Source organism: Paramisgurnus dabryanus, chromosome 3 (assembly GCF_030506205.2).
Source record: "Paramisgurnus dabryanus chromosome 3, PD_genome_1.1, whole genome shotgun sequence".
NCBI lineage: Eukaryota > Metazoa > Chordata > Actinopteri > Cypriniformes > Cobitidae > Paramisgurnus > Paramisgurnus dabryanus.
Window position 1 is genome coordinate 27037982 of NC_133339.1, and position 12303 is coordinate 27050284.

A 12303-nucleotide genomic window follows, 5' to 3' on the forward strand; every position below is an offset into this window, starting at 1 on the left:
TAATGCGCACCCAAAAAAATGCAAATAAGCATTATGAATGTGACAGAAATTTTCAGACTGTACTATATTGTCTTAAAGTTTGTAAATTTCTAGATCTCATATGAATATTGATATCCACATAAGGAATTTATGTGCTAAACTTAAAGGGATACAACAGCTAAATATCCAAATGACCCCATGATTTACTCAGCCTCAAGCAATCCGAGATACATACATCCATCATCTTTCAGACGAGCACATTTGGAGTTATTTTAGTAAATGTATTGCTCTTCCAAGCTTTATAATGGTAGAAAACAGGGATCAGGGAACAACTTGTGTGGGTTATCGATGCAATTTTGTAAGAAGAAAATATGTATATATATATATATATATATATATATATATATATATATATATATATATATATATATATATATATATATATATATATATATATATACATTTCAAACTTTCAAACTTTATAAATGGTAATAACAAGCTTCCAGACACTCGAGGTTCACAAGATTTAGTTTTAGTGTAGTGAACGTTGGTGGCCATAGGTAAGTTGCACAGTGACTCTCATGAATCCTGTGAGTCCAAGATGCCGTTGTTACTGGAAGTTAAACTGAAAGTTTAAAATGTGGATATTTTTCTTACAAAATTGCATTGATTACCCGCAAAAGACCTTTATTAACACCTTGAAGCCGAGTGGATTACTTCTGTTAAGGATGCACCTTTTTGGGCTTCAAAGTCAGATGTTCACCTGTTCCCTGATCCCGGTTTTCTCCCATTATAAGCTTGGAAAAGCAAGGACATATACTAAATAACTCCAAATGTGCTTGTCCGAAAGGTGATGGACATATGTATCTCCGATTGCTTGAGGCTGAGTAAATAATGGGGTAATTTTGGTATTTGGCTGGACTATCACTTTAATGTTTGAAATATTTTTTATAATATTATGAGAAAAAATATGGATGTGACAAAACTATGGATGCATCAAATATCTATAAAATGGAATAGGAGTGCTCACTTACATACAATAAAGTATAGACCAAAGTGAACATTTTAGTCTGTCCATGTGTGCTAACTTTATTCATGGTAAGGATGACCTTTGCATGGCTTTTTTATTTTAAAGAACCAGTACACAAGACAGGATTCAGTATATTTGAACCATTCTCCATCTTTATTATAACAAATATTTAACAGAGATTTTTTTGTCAGAAAATCATGTAGGTTAAATGAGTAGTCCACTTTATAGATGGGGCCCATTGACTTACCATAGTATTTCTTTTCCTACTATAAAAAGTAAATGGACCCCATCTTAAAAGTGGATGACTCCTTTAAAGCACGGATGCATACTATTTCATTTTGTTACTATCAGGCTAAACAACTCTTTGTATTTTTATTTAGCTCAGCATGTCATAGATCTCCAGTTTAATAATAGCTTTGCCCACATTTGACATGGTTGCCCTTAATTCAACTCCCTGTGCCTTATGGGTGACTCCAGACCCTGCCGCATCCACACGAGTAAACTGGCTGAAGTCTTTCCCATCATACATGTGGTTGTACAAGGCCTTATCGCATCCACGGGAGCTCTCGAACAGCCCGACCCCCAAAACGTTCTTGTAGCGGCTGTAGTCGAAGGGAACGGAGAACAGAATAGCCATGCGTTGAGTGCACATGCGGTTCTGCATGTGGAAGAGGTCATAGGTCATGACGCCTACGGCCCCCGTGGCTGTGTTTTCACTCTTAGTGAATGAGCAGACCTCGCTCTTGGACGAACGAATTGTGGGCTGGGGAGGATGGCAGCTGAACCCACTGAACATGTGTACTCTGAAAGAAGTTTAGAGTTAGTCGGTAATGTTTTAATAAAATAATTACAGCTTTCATTCAGTTGTTATCATATTGTTATACTTTACAAAGTAACAGGATTTCCTCAGATAACACATTTGCTCATTATAGTGTACTTGAAAGCATAAGAATAGCTTGGTTTATTCTCAGAAGAAGACAAAACAAATGACATTGTATCCCTAAATCAACAATCATCCTTTCTTCTTACTTTGGGTTGATGAGGCAGTAGACGCTGCTAACGTTGGTGATCTCCATTGTGCAGTTCCTGTTGGTGGTTAAAGTGGCTGACACGCTCTCTGCGTTCTGCATGTTGTCACTTTTTCAGAACTAAAGGATCATAAAAAATTTAAATTTTTGCCAAGCCTCCATAAATTCTTCTCAAAACTGAGCTTCAGTTTATACACCAAATAAACCAGCGCGACATTCATAGAAATTATTTAATGTATATTTAATAAAATATTCGAACAAAATTATTCAAAGTTGGACATCACTTTTGGCCACTATTGCGCACATCAATACAGGCAAACCCCTATGTCTGTATCTATCCAGTAAGCATATGGCAGCAGGTAGACAGATGAGTGCTATCTACAGTTTTAGCTCAGGCGCTAAAATATCTCTAATAAAAACCTTGACAGCATGGCAGAATATGGCAAGACACTTGCAGGCTCCATATGGCTCAAAAGATTTAAACTGTTAGTGGAGACAAACAGTGAATCAAGAGCTGTGAATCTGCAAGACATACACCTGCAGACAGAAGCAATGAGACTTTTCGCTGTCGCTACAACACAGAAAGGTTTATGCTCAAGCCTTGGTTTAAATTTCTGCATTTAAGATTAAAGCTAGAATGAAAACAAAGCGGAACAACATATTGTAGATCGTTTAAGAAGTACCTGGCAGTCAGTAGGTGGTAAAAGAGATTTTACTGCTCCCCTTGTTGCACTGTAAATGAACAAGTGGTGTATAACCGATAGAAACACACAAACATCAAGTTTGCAAGCACAGGCGTGTCCTCTTCTCTCCACACCTCAACACTGACACACAAAATAATGGAAATGTTTGTGGGAGAGTTTGAGGGAACTTTCATAAATCTTCGTTCCCAAAGCTCCTTTCTAAAAATCGCTGGAAATGTGGCCAAGAAAAATACAACTCCATTATGATGGGTGGTGGTGTGTTTGTACAGTATAGGTAAGACAATTTCGAGACTAATTCTGCAACAATACAAGCAGATAAATGACTCGATGGATAACAAATACAACATCATTATTTATTGATGAAACATACTGTCAGTTCCAATGCAAATTCAAGAATAAATTGGTGATGAAAGGCATTAAATGGACCAATGACTCAAAACCAGAAAAGGTGAAGGTGGGAAATCTTTTCTCAGTCTAAACAGGGCGAGCCCATTTGATCTTCAGGCATATAATGTGTATTTATATATGGACTATACTACATGTTATCAAAGCGTGTTGGAGCGAGATCTCCTTCAGTCCCTCCTACTATAGTGACAGTTTGTGATTGAACATTTTATGGTCTGATGAAGCGATTGAGAAAGAAAGCATAGCAACACCCCTCAGCTCTGGCAGAACGATTCTGTGCTGACTGATGTCCTTGTGGGATATGTATAGACATTTACTCTCACATTAACCCATTTACAAACTACAAAGTAGGCATACACAAAATCAGTCTAAATCAGTGGTCACCAACCCTGTTCCTTGAAGTCTACTTTACTGCAACCACAATCAAACACACCTGAACCTGCTATTCAAGCTTTTCACGGCTACCCAAAAATTAGAGGCAGGTGGATCAAATGTATGCAGGAAGGTAGATCTACAGGAACAGGGTTGGTGACAACAGGTCGAAATGGACACGCACGTTGCATTATTTGCCTGAAGTTCAGGGCTCTCATTCATCATCCAACAGGGGGCAGCAAATATACACCTTTTAAAACAATTAAATCTCTTCCAATTATAAAATTCATAATTCAAGTACATCAAAACGGTTTGTACATTTGAGGTTTTTTACATTTTAGTTTGTTTTAAATGTCTGATGTTATTCATATCGAAATGAGTTCATATATATCGAATGGCTAATGATTAGATGGTTATTTTAAAATGTTTATAAAGTGAACAGGATGACTTCATACAGGCTGCAGCTGTGTCTTATGCCATTTTCCAGATGATGCCGGAGGTTGGAACGTCCCAGTTTAAATGTCCCACCTCCGACCTCAATCGTTCCAGTCATTCGCATGATGTCACAATAAGATGTAGAGAAAATGTCGTTTTTCATACCAATTTTGTCAAATTAAAGGACAAGTTCGGTATTTTAGACTTAAAGCCCTGTTTTCAGATTGTTTATGGTCAAATAGAATGGTTTTGACTGAAATTTCGACATTTTCGGCTGCCCTGAGAATTTTTGCGTGTTTGTGTTTCAGCTCAGACCTCTACAATGGGTTTAATGGTGCACTGGAACGATCCTTCCTAAAATGCATTAAACTTTCGTTTACAAAGACGTGAAACTCACCGAGTGGTCAGGGGTGTTCACTGATATGCTCACACAAAAATCGCTGCAAAAGATGCTTTCCAACAGCTGTTTTAGCATTCGTTGTTAACTTGTGGACCTATTTTCCCAAACGCCTCATACCCGTATATTCTTCCGCTTAGAGCTTGAATAATAAACACTCCAGCCCAGGTGGTGGCGCTAATCCGCCTTTGCCAATTGCAAGAATAGAAACAAAGTTCCCGGCGCGGAGTAATACCGTACCTCACAGGACGTCTAATACAGTCAATGGAGTTGGTAAAAACTACGATAAAACCTGTTGGAATGCGTCTTTTGGAGCGATTTTTGTGTGAGCATACCAGTGAACACACCTGACCACTCGGTGAGTTTCACGTCTTTGTAAACGAAAGTTTAATGCATTTTAGGAAGGATTGTTCCAGTGCACCATTAAACCCATTGTAGAGGTCTGAGCTGAAACACAAACACGCGAAAATTCTCAGGGCAGCCGAAAATGTCGAAATTTCAGTCAAAACCATTCAATTTGACCATAAACAATCTGAAAACAGGGCTTTAAGTCTAAAATACCGAACTTGTCCTTTAAGTTAGATATTTTAATGCTTATGTTCATATGTTTGTCTCTTAAATGATGCATCTCGCTGAGGTCGGGATTGATCGATCTGCCCCAAATTCTGAAGTCGGATATCAGGCTTTGTTTGCCGCTGCCGATTTACTTCTGGGTTTGAGGTGGGAAATATCCGACATCTTGAGTTGTCTGAAAAACAGGCATAATTCCATCTAAACCCTCTAACCCTTAACCTCCACTTCTTTAAAGAATAGTTCTAGCCAAAAATAAATGAATATTTTAAGCTCCTTTAGCTAATTTTTATGTAAACAAACAGAGTTGAGTGATTTATTCACACATGGTAGTATGTCCTTAACTAGTTATCACATGTTTGTTTTATCATGAGGTGCACAAAAACCAATAAGATTTTAGGTGATCAACATGGTTTGAATGTATCACTCAGATTTGTTTACCTTCACATCTCTTTACATTCGCAAAATAAGCTTAAAACATAGTTTTCTCTTATTATTAAGTCAGTACTTTAAAAAGCACCTATTTAATTGGTAAAAAACATTATTTATTTTGTATAATACAATGTTTTCACATGGTTTATGGTTAAAAATAAATTATTTTTTACATATCGTACATTTTTGTAGCTCCAGATTTCCCTGTCTTCCTGAAACGCACAGTTGTGATTGGCCTGAATACCTCTGACTTCAGCAGGAAATGTGACACTCCTTACCATGTTTGAAAGATTTGGTCACAACAGGAGTTAACTTACAGGCTGAGTCTGAAGCGGGAGGAATTATGATAATGTCGGTCTTGTCTACATCACCAATCCTAGAATGTGGACTGTTGCCTACAATCCATGTGTTTGTTGTAGTCCAAGAAAAGAGGTTTACGTTGGAGACGATAACTTGCGTCATTGTTTACTTTAGGGCAGGGGTGTCAAACTCATTTTAGGCTGAGGGCCGGATGGTAAATAATGTTAAAATTAATACAACTTTACTTTTTAAATGACAATATCCTGGCCGGACCACTGTTGTCAGTGACATAAGTATTTGAAATGAACAAGATTTCCTAATGTCTAGTGACATATCAGGGCCATTTTATGATTAATTGATATACATTTCTTACATACTGTTCCTTTAATAAAGTATGTACATGTTTGGGTAAACTATTGAAGAATTTAGATGATCATATTTTACATCAATAATTTTCCTTGTGAAGTGCGCAAAGATGTTAAATTAAAGTGTAATTTTATATCTATCTGCAGCCCATAGTGTTTCTATGCCACTGAGTCATTTTTCCTTACCACAATAGACGCGACAAGTTTAGCACTTAACACTTAACTTTTGTAACTAGTGCAACTGCAGCTATCCAAACAAAGCACCCGATTCACATTTTCTCTGCCAGCCGAGGTACGTAATTCAACATTGGCTGACTCCTTTCGCAGGAAATCAAAAGCTAACCTTATGATTAGATGTATTTCAGTGTAAGCCCGTATCCCATTACCTGAGCCAATGGAGGCTCTCTAAATGCATAGAGCTGCCGTGCGTTTGAAGGGCTAAAGATTAATCCCCCAAGCCTATGGAGCTATTCACAGGTAGGACCTTTCAGATGATGGACTAATAGGTATCGTTCTGAGGTTTGTGTGTATGCGAGTGTGTGTGGTGGATGGGGGTTATGCAAACAGAAGTGATTATACGCACTCGGGCTGCATCTGCAGCAGTGTGGGGTGTAAGCGTAAGAGGAGGTTGGAGTTGTCGGTTGATTGATTGTTAAGGGGGCCGAGAGGTTCCGGACGCTCACTTTGTGATGAATAGGCTGTCAAATGCCCTCCAACTACCCAAACAAGGCCGTGGTAAAACAGGCATTTAAGTGATTACACCAAACGTGTAAATATTAAACGTCCATTATAGAGGGATTATATATGCTGCCACTCCGCAGATGAGAGGTGGGAAAGGAGAAAAAACAGTGATGCAAAGATGAGAGACCAATTTAATAGAAAAAAGGACAGGTGCTCGGGCTACGCGTTTGTTGTTTCACGCCTGGTTAATGCTTTTTTGTTTATTCTCCACAAGGACCGAGTCTTAGGCATTAATCACATTTTGAGTGCACTTGAGGTGCATTTTGTGTGCAAAGGTGCGTTTGTGACTTCGGGGGGAAAGGGAGCGTTTTATTTCGACTGTGTATGTATCTTGCAACCCCAGATTCAAATTAGCTGGGATAAAGGGAATTTGCCGAGATGTACCAAGCTGGGAATGTGTGAATATTTATCTTTTATTATTATTTTTTTGTAATGATGATTTGTGCAGTGTGCGCCCTTTAATTCCTTTGCAGTCCAGTAATCGATAGGGTGACATGAATACATTTGTGTCCTCCCCAGGTAGTGTGAGCAATGCTGCGCCTCGCAGGAATTATTTCAACTCTTTTATCAAACAGACAGAAGACTGAGAAAACAGTGTTGTCCTTGAAGCTACAGAATTATATTGGATATTCAAGAGCTTGCATGCAGAATTTGGGGTGTAAGTACGTCAAGGATTCTATTGAGAACTGTGACAGTTTTGATGTTCTGTGTAAAATGTGTCATCATTTGAATTTCAAATATCTAATAAATCCAGCAATAAATAAGCAACGGTTATTAAGGAACCTGACAGAGGTACAGTTGAGCAACATCTGAATAAACCAAATTGAAACATTTATACTAAAAAGGTTAAAATGTGTCAAATAAGCCACAGGAATTCTAAATGAGGTTGCTGTGTCTTAGTCTTGATTTCAATATATCTTAATTTTTTATCGGCTCATACATTAAAAATTGATATCTTTTGTGGTAACTAAAAGCTCAAGCTTCAGAAGCTTATCTGTTTAATTCTGTAAAATGCAAATTTCTCCAACAAACATTTTTCAGTTTTGTCAGACGTTTTGTATTCAGCTTCCTGTTGCAGTCATTCCAAGGCAAAGGGAATCTTTTCTTTCTTGCTTTCTTTTCTCCTCTCACAATTATTGTTCATATAGTTTAGTTCATATTTATATAGTTTAGTTCATGTTTCATATATTTCTATGGAGTCCCTGCCTCCCTTACTCCAGATCTTTAATAATGTCTTAGAGTCCTTTTAAACAGTTTAGTATCTCCTTCTGTCCTTATGTAAGGTTCTGTCATGTTATAGCTCCTCTACCTCTGATTTTCCCCAAAATTGGCTCTATTCTCCTCGTTCTTGAAAGGCGGGTGGTTATCATACTATTGTTTCCATCTTATTCGTTTCTTCCTTTTGTTCTTCTGTCAGTGTTCCTCCTCTCCGTTTGTCAGAAAGACACTTCTTTTGTCCTTCTGTGGGTATTATCCTGTCCTCCACAGTATTTATGGGATAAACACTAGAATTTGACCTAAAACACACACACGCACGCACGCACGCACGCACGCACGCACACACACACACACACACACACACACACACACACACATTACTGCACAGGGTTTTGGTGATCATTTGGATATATGAACTGTGGTTGGAACCCTGTCTGTCACATAAGATTTTTTGTACTGTACTGTTGTACTGCATCTCTTGTTAAGTTGACATTGCAGCAACATTTTGAAATCTAAGTAAAATAAATGTACATTTTAAATAAAACCAAAGGCAAAATAAAGTTACATAGCTGTTAATAAATGACCAGGAAAACTAAACTGGTAGATTTCAGACCCTGTGTACAAGAAAATAATAATGTGCATCCCGTTGTTATTTCAGTCTTTACGTCCTTACGTTCTCCTGTTCATTACACAGCTATTTACTTCATTAGTAAGGTAAGGAACATTAAATATTGATTTTAAATGTTTTATTTGCTAATTTTTAACAAATTTGTCTAATGTCACGAACACACTATTTGGTTTAATCATTTGTAAATATAACAGTGGCGGCCGGTGACTTCTTTTTTCGAAGGCACTCGATGCGAAGTTCGTCACAACATGTATGTAGCCCGTTGTGTGTGGTTTGTAATTTCAAAATATGTGTTCTGCGCATCGAGAGATTGTGTGTGCATCACGTGTCTTGTCAAAATAAGTGCCTGCTGCAGATGCGTCTAAAGGGTTTATGCTTGCGTTTGCCAGATACTCGCATAATCTCATGCGAAATCAGAGTTTACTGTTAAGGGAGTGTCTTGCGTGTATTTTGTGAACGTGAGCGGCTCTTTTATCATAAACGGTTTGGTAACACTTTATTTTACGACCCGCAAAGTACCGCGTAATTAAACCGAATTTACAGCGTACCTATTTGTAACAACAGGGTAGGTAACCTGTAGGTATAAGGGAATAATATTTTAAGTTTGGGGTAATAAGGGGGTAAGAATATGAAGAATTATAAATTATTTATACTCTAAGTATTTTATAACAACAGGGTACCTATTGTAATATTACGTGGTATGTATGACTTAGTCAAGTCTATGGGGAAATTATGTTTTATTTATTTTTTATTGTGAATTTTTCATATTGACTACTGAATGTTGTATACAGTCAATGTCTACGAGCCACATCGGCAAATAAATATAACAGCATATCACTTTTATTTTAGTAGCCTATATTACTTGCTTTTAATAACAAAAGTCCAGCTGATTTAATGTGGTTATCTTTTTTTTAAGGTAAGTACAATACAAATAGCAACTTATTCCCTATTTACCAGGAAACTCCTACATTTGCGGACATATTTGAAGTGGTGCTTTGCAATTTATTTACTGTAAACACAAGTATTTTAGCCAAATATAATTTATGAAATGGCAAACCAGAATGAAACAACAGCAGATATCAGCTCCCGCTAAAGCAAAAGACGACTACATGCGTAGGTTAGTGCGCAGGTGTAGAGCGCGCGGCCGTCTGCAGGAGGTTTGCTGGAACGCGATCCTGAGGTGAAATTTCTTTAAGAGGTTTTAAAAACGTTCGACACTGTGGAGTACAGCTGCGAGTGATGTTAGCAGGTTCCGCATGCTGGATAAGGTGACTGGTTTTGTTAATACATGACTCACGCATTTCAAACAATGTTTTTCAAGAAAGTTGCTAGCTAACGGTAGCCGGTTAGCTAGCACATAAGTAAGCCTAAAATTTATAAACGTAACTGGCTTAGAAAACTCTGTTTCTGTCAAGGCACAGTGAAGAAACATTTACTGAAGGTTTTCATTTATGTTTTTTATATGTAATGCAGAACAGCATTTGTGAGACGACATCAACTCATCATCCGAGTGGACAAGAACACCAACAGAGGAAGCCAAGCCGCAAAAACAATGAAAAATTGTCATGACTTTTTATTTTAAATAAAAGTTATGTGATAATAAACATTAAGTGTTGGCTTAATTATAGTGTTTTAAAGATGTTTTGAAATAAGTTGTTTTAAAATAAAAATAACAATATTCTGTATGTTTATGGTATTTACCCTATAACAAGAGGTGAACAAAGCACCACTTTAGTTTACAGCCCGCAAATATGAGAGTTACCTGGTACATACACAGAACAATCGGGGAATAAGCCCCACTTTAGTTTACAGCCCGCAAATATGTGAGTTACCTGGTACATACACCGAACAATCGGGGAATAAGCCCCACTTCAATTTACAGCCCGCAAAAATAAGAGTTACCTGGTAACTCCTGTATACATATACAGATCAAAGAGGTACAAGTTGCTATTATTTTTATTGTGTGTTATATTTTATTTGCCGACGTGGCTTGTAGACATCAACTGTAGGCTATACAAAACACTTCATCAGGTAAGTAGCAAATATGAAAAAAAAAAACATATTACACATAGACCATATTACCCATAGACGTAAGTCATACATACCACGTAATATTACATTATGTACCCTGTAGTTATGAAATACTTAGAGAATAATTTTCCATATATTCTTACCCCCTTATTACCCCAAACTTAAAATATTATTCCCTTATAACTACAAGTACGTACTGTAGAGGTACTCTGTTGTTACAAATAGGTACGCTGTAAATTCGGTTTAATTACGCGGTACTTTGCGGGTCGTAAAATAAAGTGTTACCAACGGTTTTGACGCGTTTGCAGCAGGCACTTATTTTGACAAAACACGTGATGCACATGGTTCACATGACGCAACAAACACATATTTTGAAAAGGCAAGCAACACACATGACACTCCGAACACTTATTTGGCTTAGCGCCCCTTAGATAATGAGCAGCTCATTTTTCAGTTAATGCTCAGTTACTGGGATTTTCACACACTACCATTTCTAGGGTTTACAAAGAATGGTGTGAAAAGGGAAAAACATCCAGTATGTGGCAGTCCTGTGGGCAAAAATGCCTTGTTGATTCAAGAGGTCATAGGAGAATGGGCCGACTGATTTTAGCTGATAGAAGAGCAACTTTGACTGAAATAACCACTTGTTACAACCGAGGTATGCAGCAAAGCATTTGTGAAGCCACAACACGCACAAACTTGAGGAGGATGGGCTACAACAGCAGGACACCCCACCGGGTACCACTCATCTCCACTACAAATGGGAAAAAGAGGCTATACTTTGCACAAGCTCACCAAAACTGGACAGTTGAAGACTGGAAAAATGTTGCCTGGTCTGATGAGTCTCGGTTTCTGTTGAGACATTCAGATGGTAGAGTCAGAATTTGGGGTAAACAGAATGAGAACATGGATCCATCATGACTTGTTACCACTGTGCAGGCTGGCAGTGTAATGGTGTATTCTTGGCACACTTTAGGCCCCTTGGGCATCGTTTAAATGCCACGGCCTACCTGAGCATTGTTTCTGACCATGTCCAACCCTTTATGTTGTGAATTAGACTATTTTTCCTTTTTTTCCCCTTTTATACTACATTTCCCACAATCCCCTGCAGACTGCTTCACCATTTTTAGTTTACTTCATTACCCATAATTCCCAGCTGTGGTCTATAAATAGACCTCATTTCCTTTCTTTGTATTGGTGAGGTGTGGGCCTGAAGATTAGCACTCAATCATGCTTGTTTGAGTCTTTTCCACAAGATGTCTAATGTAAGTTTTCTTTTGTATTGTTTATTTTATTTTGATGGCCTGTATACTTGTCATTAGAAGGTTTATTGATATTATGTTTGATGTTGTATGGTTTCCATCTTTATTTTTATTTGTGAGCCTGATTTCTTTATTGTATTGTTTGTAGTGACCAGAAAACCATCTTTATCATCCTGTGTTTCCTAAGCATTCTGCTTATCCTGTGAATCCTGTGTAATGTGCATCCAGATTTAATGTCAACAAGAATAAATTAAAGCAAAGGAATGGTATCTGTCCCGTGTTTTAACAAGACACACCACCAAGTACTACACGTCCACTGAACCCTGGATACTTCTAACATCTAGCATTCAACAATGACCACCATGTACCCATCCTCTGATGGCTACTTCCAGCAGGATAATGTCAT

General features: G+C 37.7%; 1 protein-coding gene and 1 long non-coding RNA gene across 2 annotated transcripts; one reads left to right on the forward strand and one right to left on the reverse strand.

Moving 5' to 3' along the window:
- Positions 1–1143: 1143 nt before the first annotated feature.
- On the reverse strand, positions 1144–2870 carry LOC135769555 (uncharacterized). The gene is made up of 3 exons (XM_065278984.2): positions 2721–2870; positions 2039–2157; positions 1144–1812 (listed from the first exon to the last, which is right to left on the reverse strand). The coding sequence occupies exons 2-3, from the start codon at positions 2137–2139 to the stop codon at positions 1386–1388; spliced, it is 528 nt and encodes a 175-aa protein (XP_065135056.1). The 5' UTR covers positions 2140–2157; positions 2721–2870; the 3' UTR covers positions 1144–1385.
- Positions 2871–2929: 59 nt separating this feature from the next.
- Positions 2930–8684, forward strand: LOC135760186 (uncharacterized). Its single transcript, XR_012336452.1, has 3 exons — positions 2930–3015; positions 7278–7416; positions 8635–8684. It is a non-coding gene; the product is annotated as an uncharacterized lncRNA (long non-coding RNA).
- The last annotated feature ends 3619 nt before the right edge of the window (positions 8685–12303 follow it).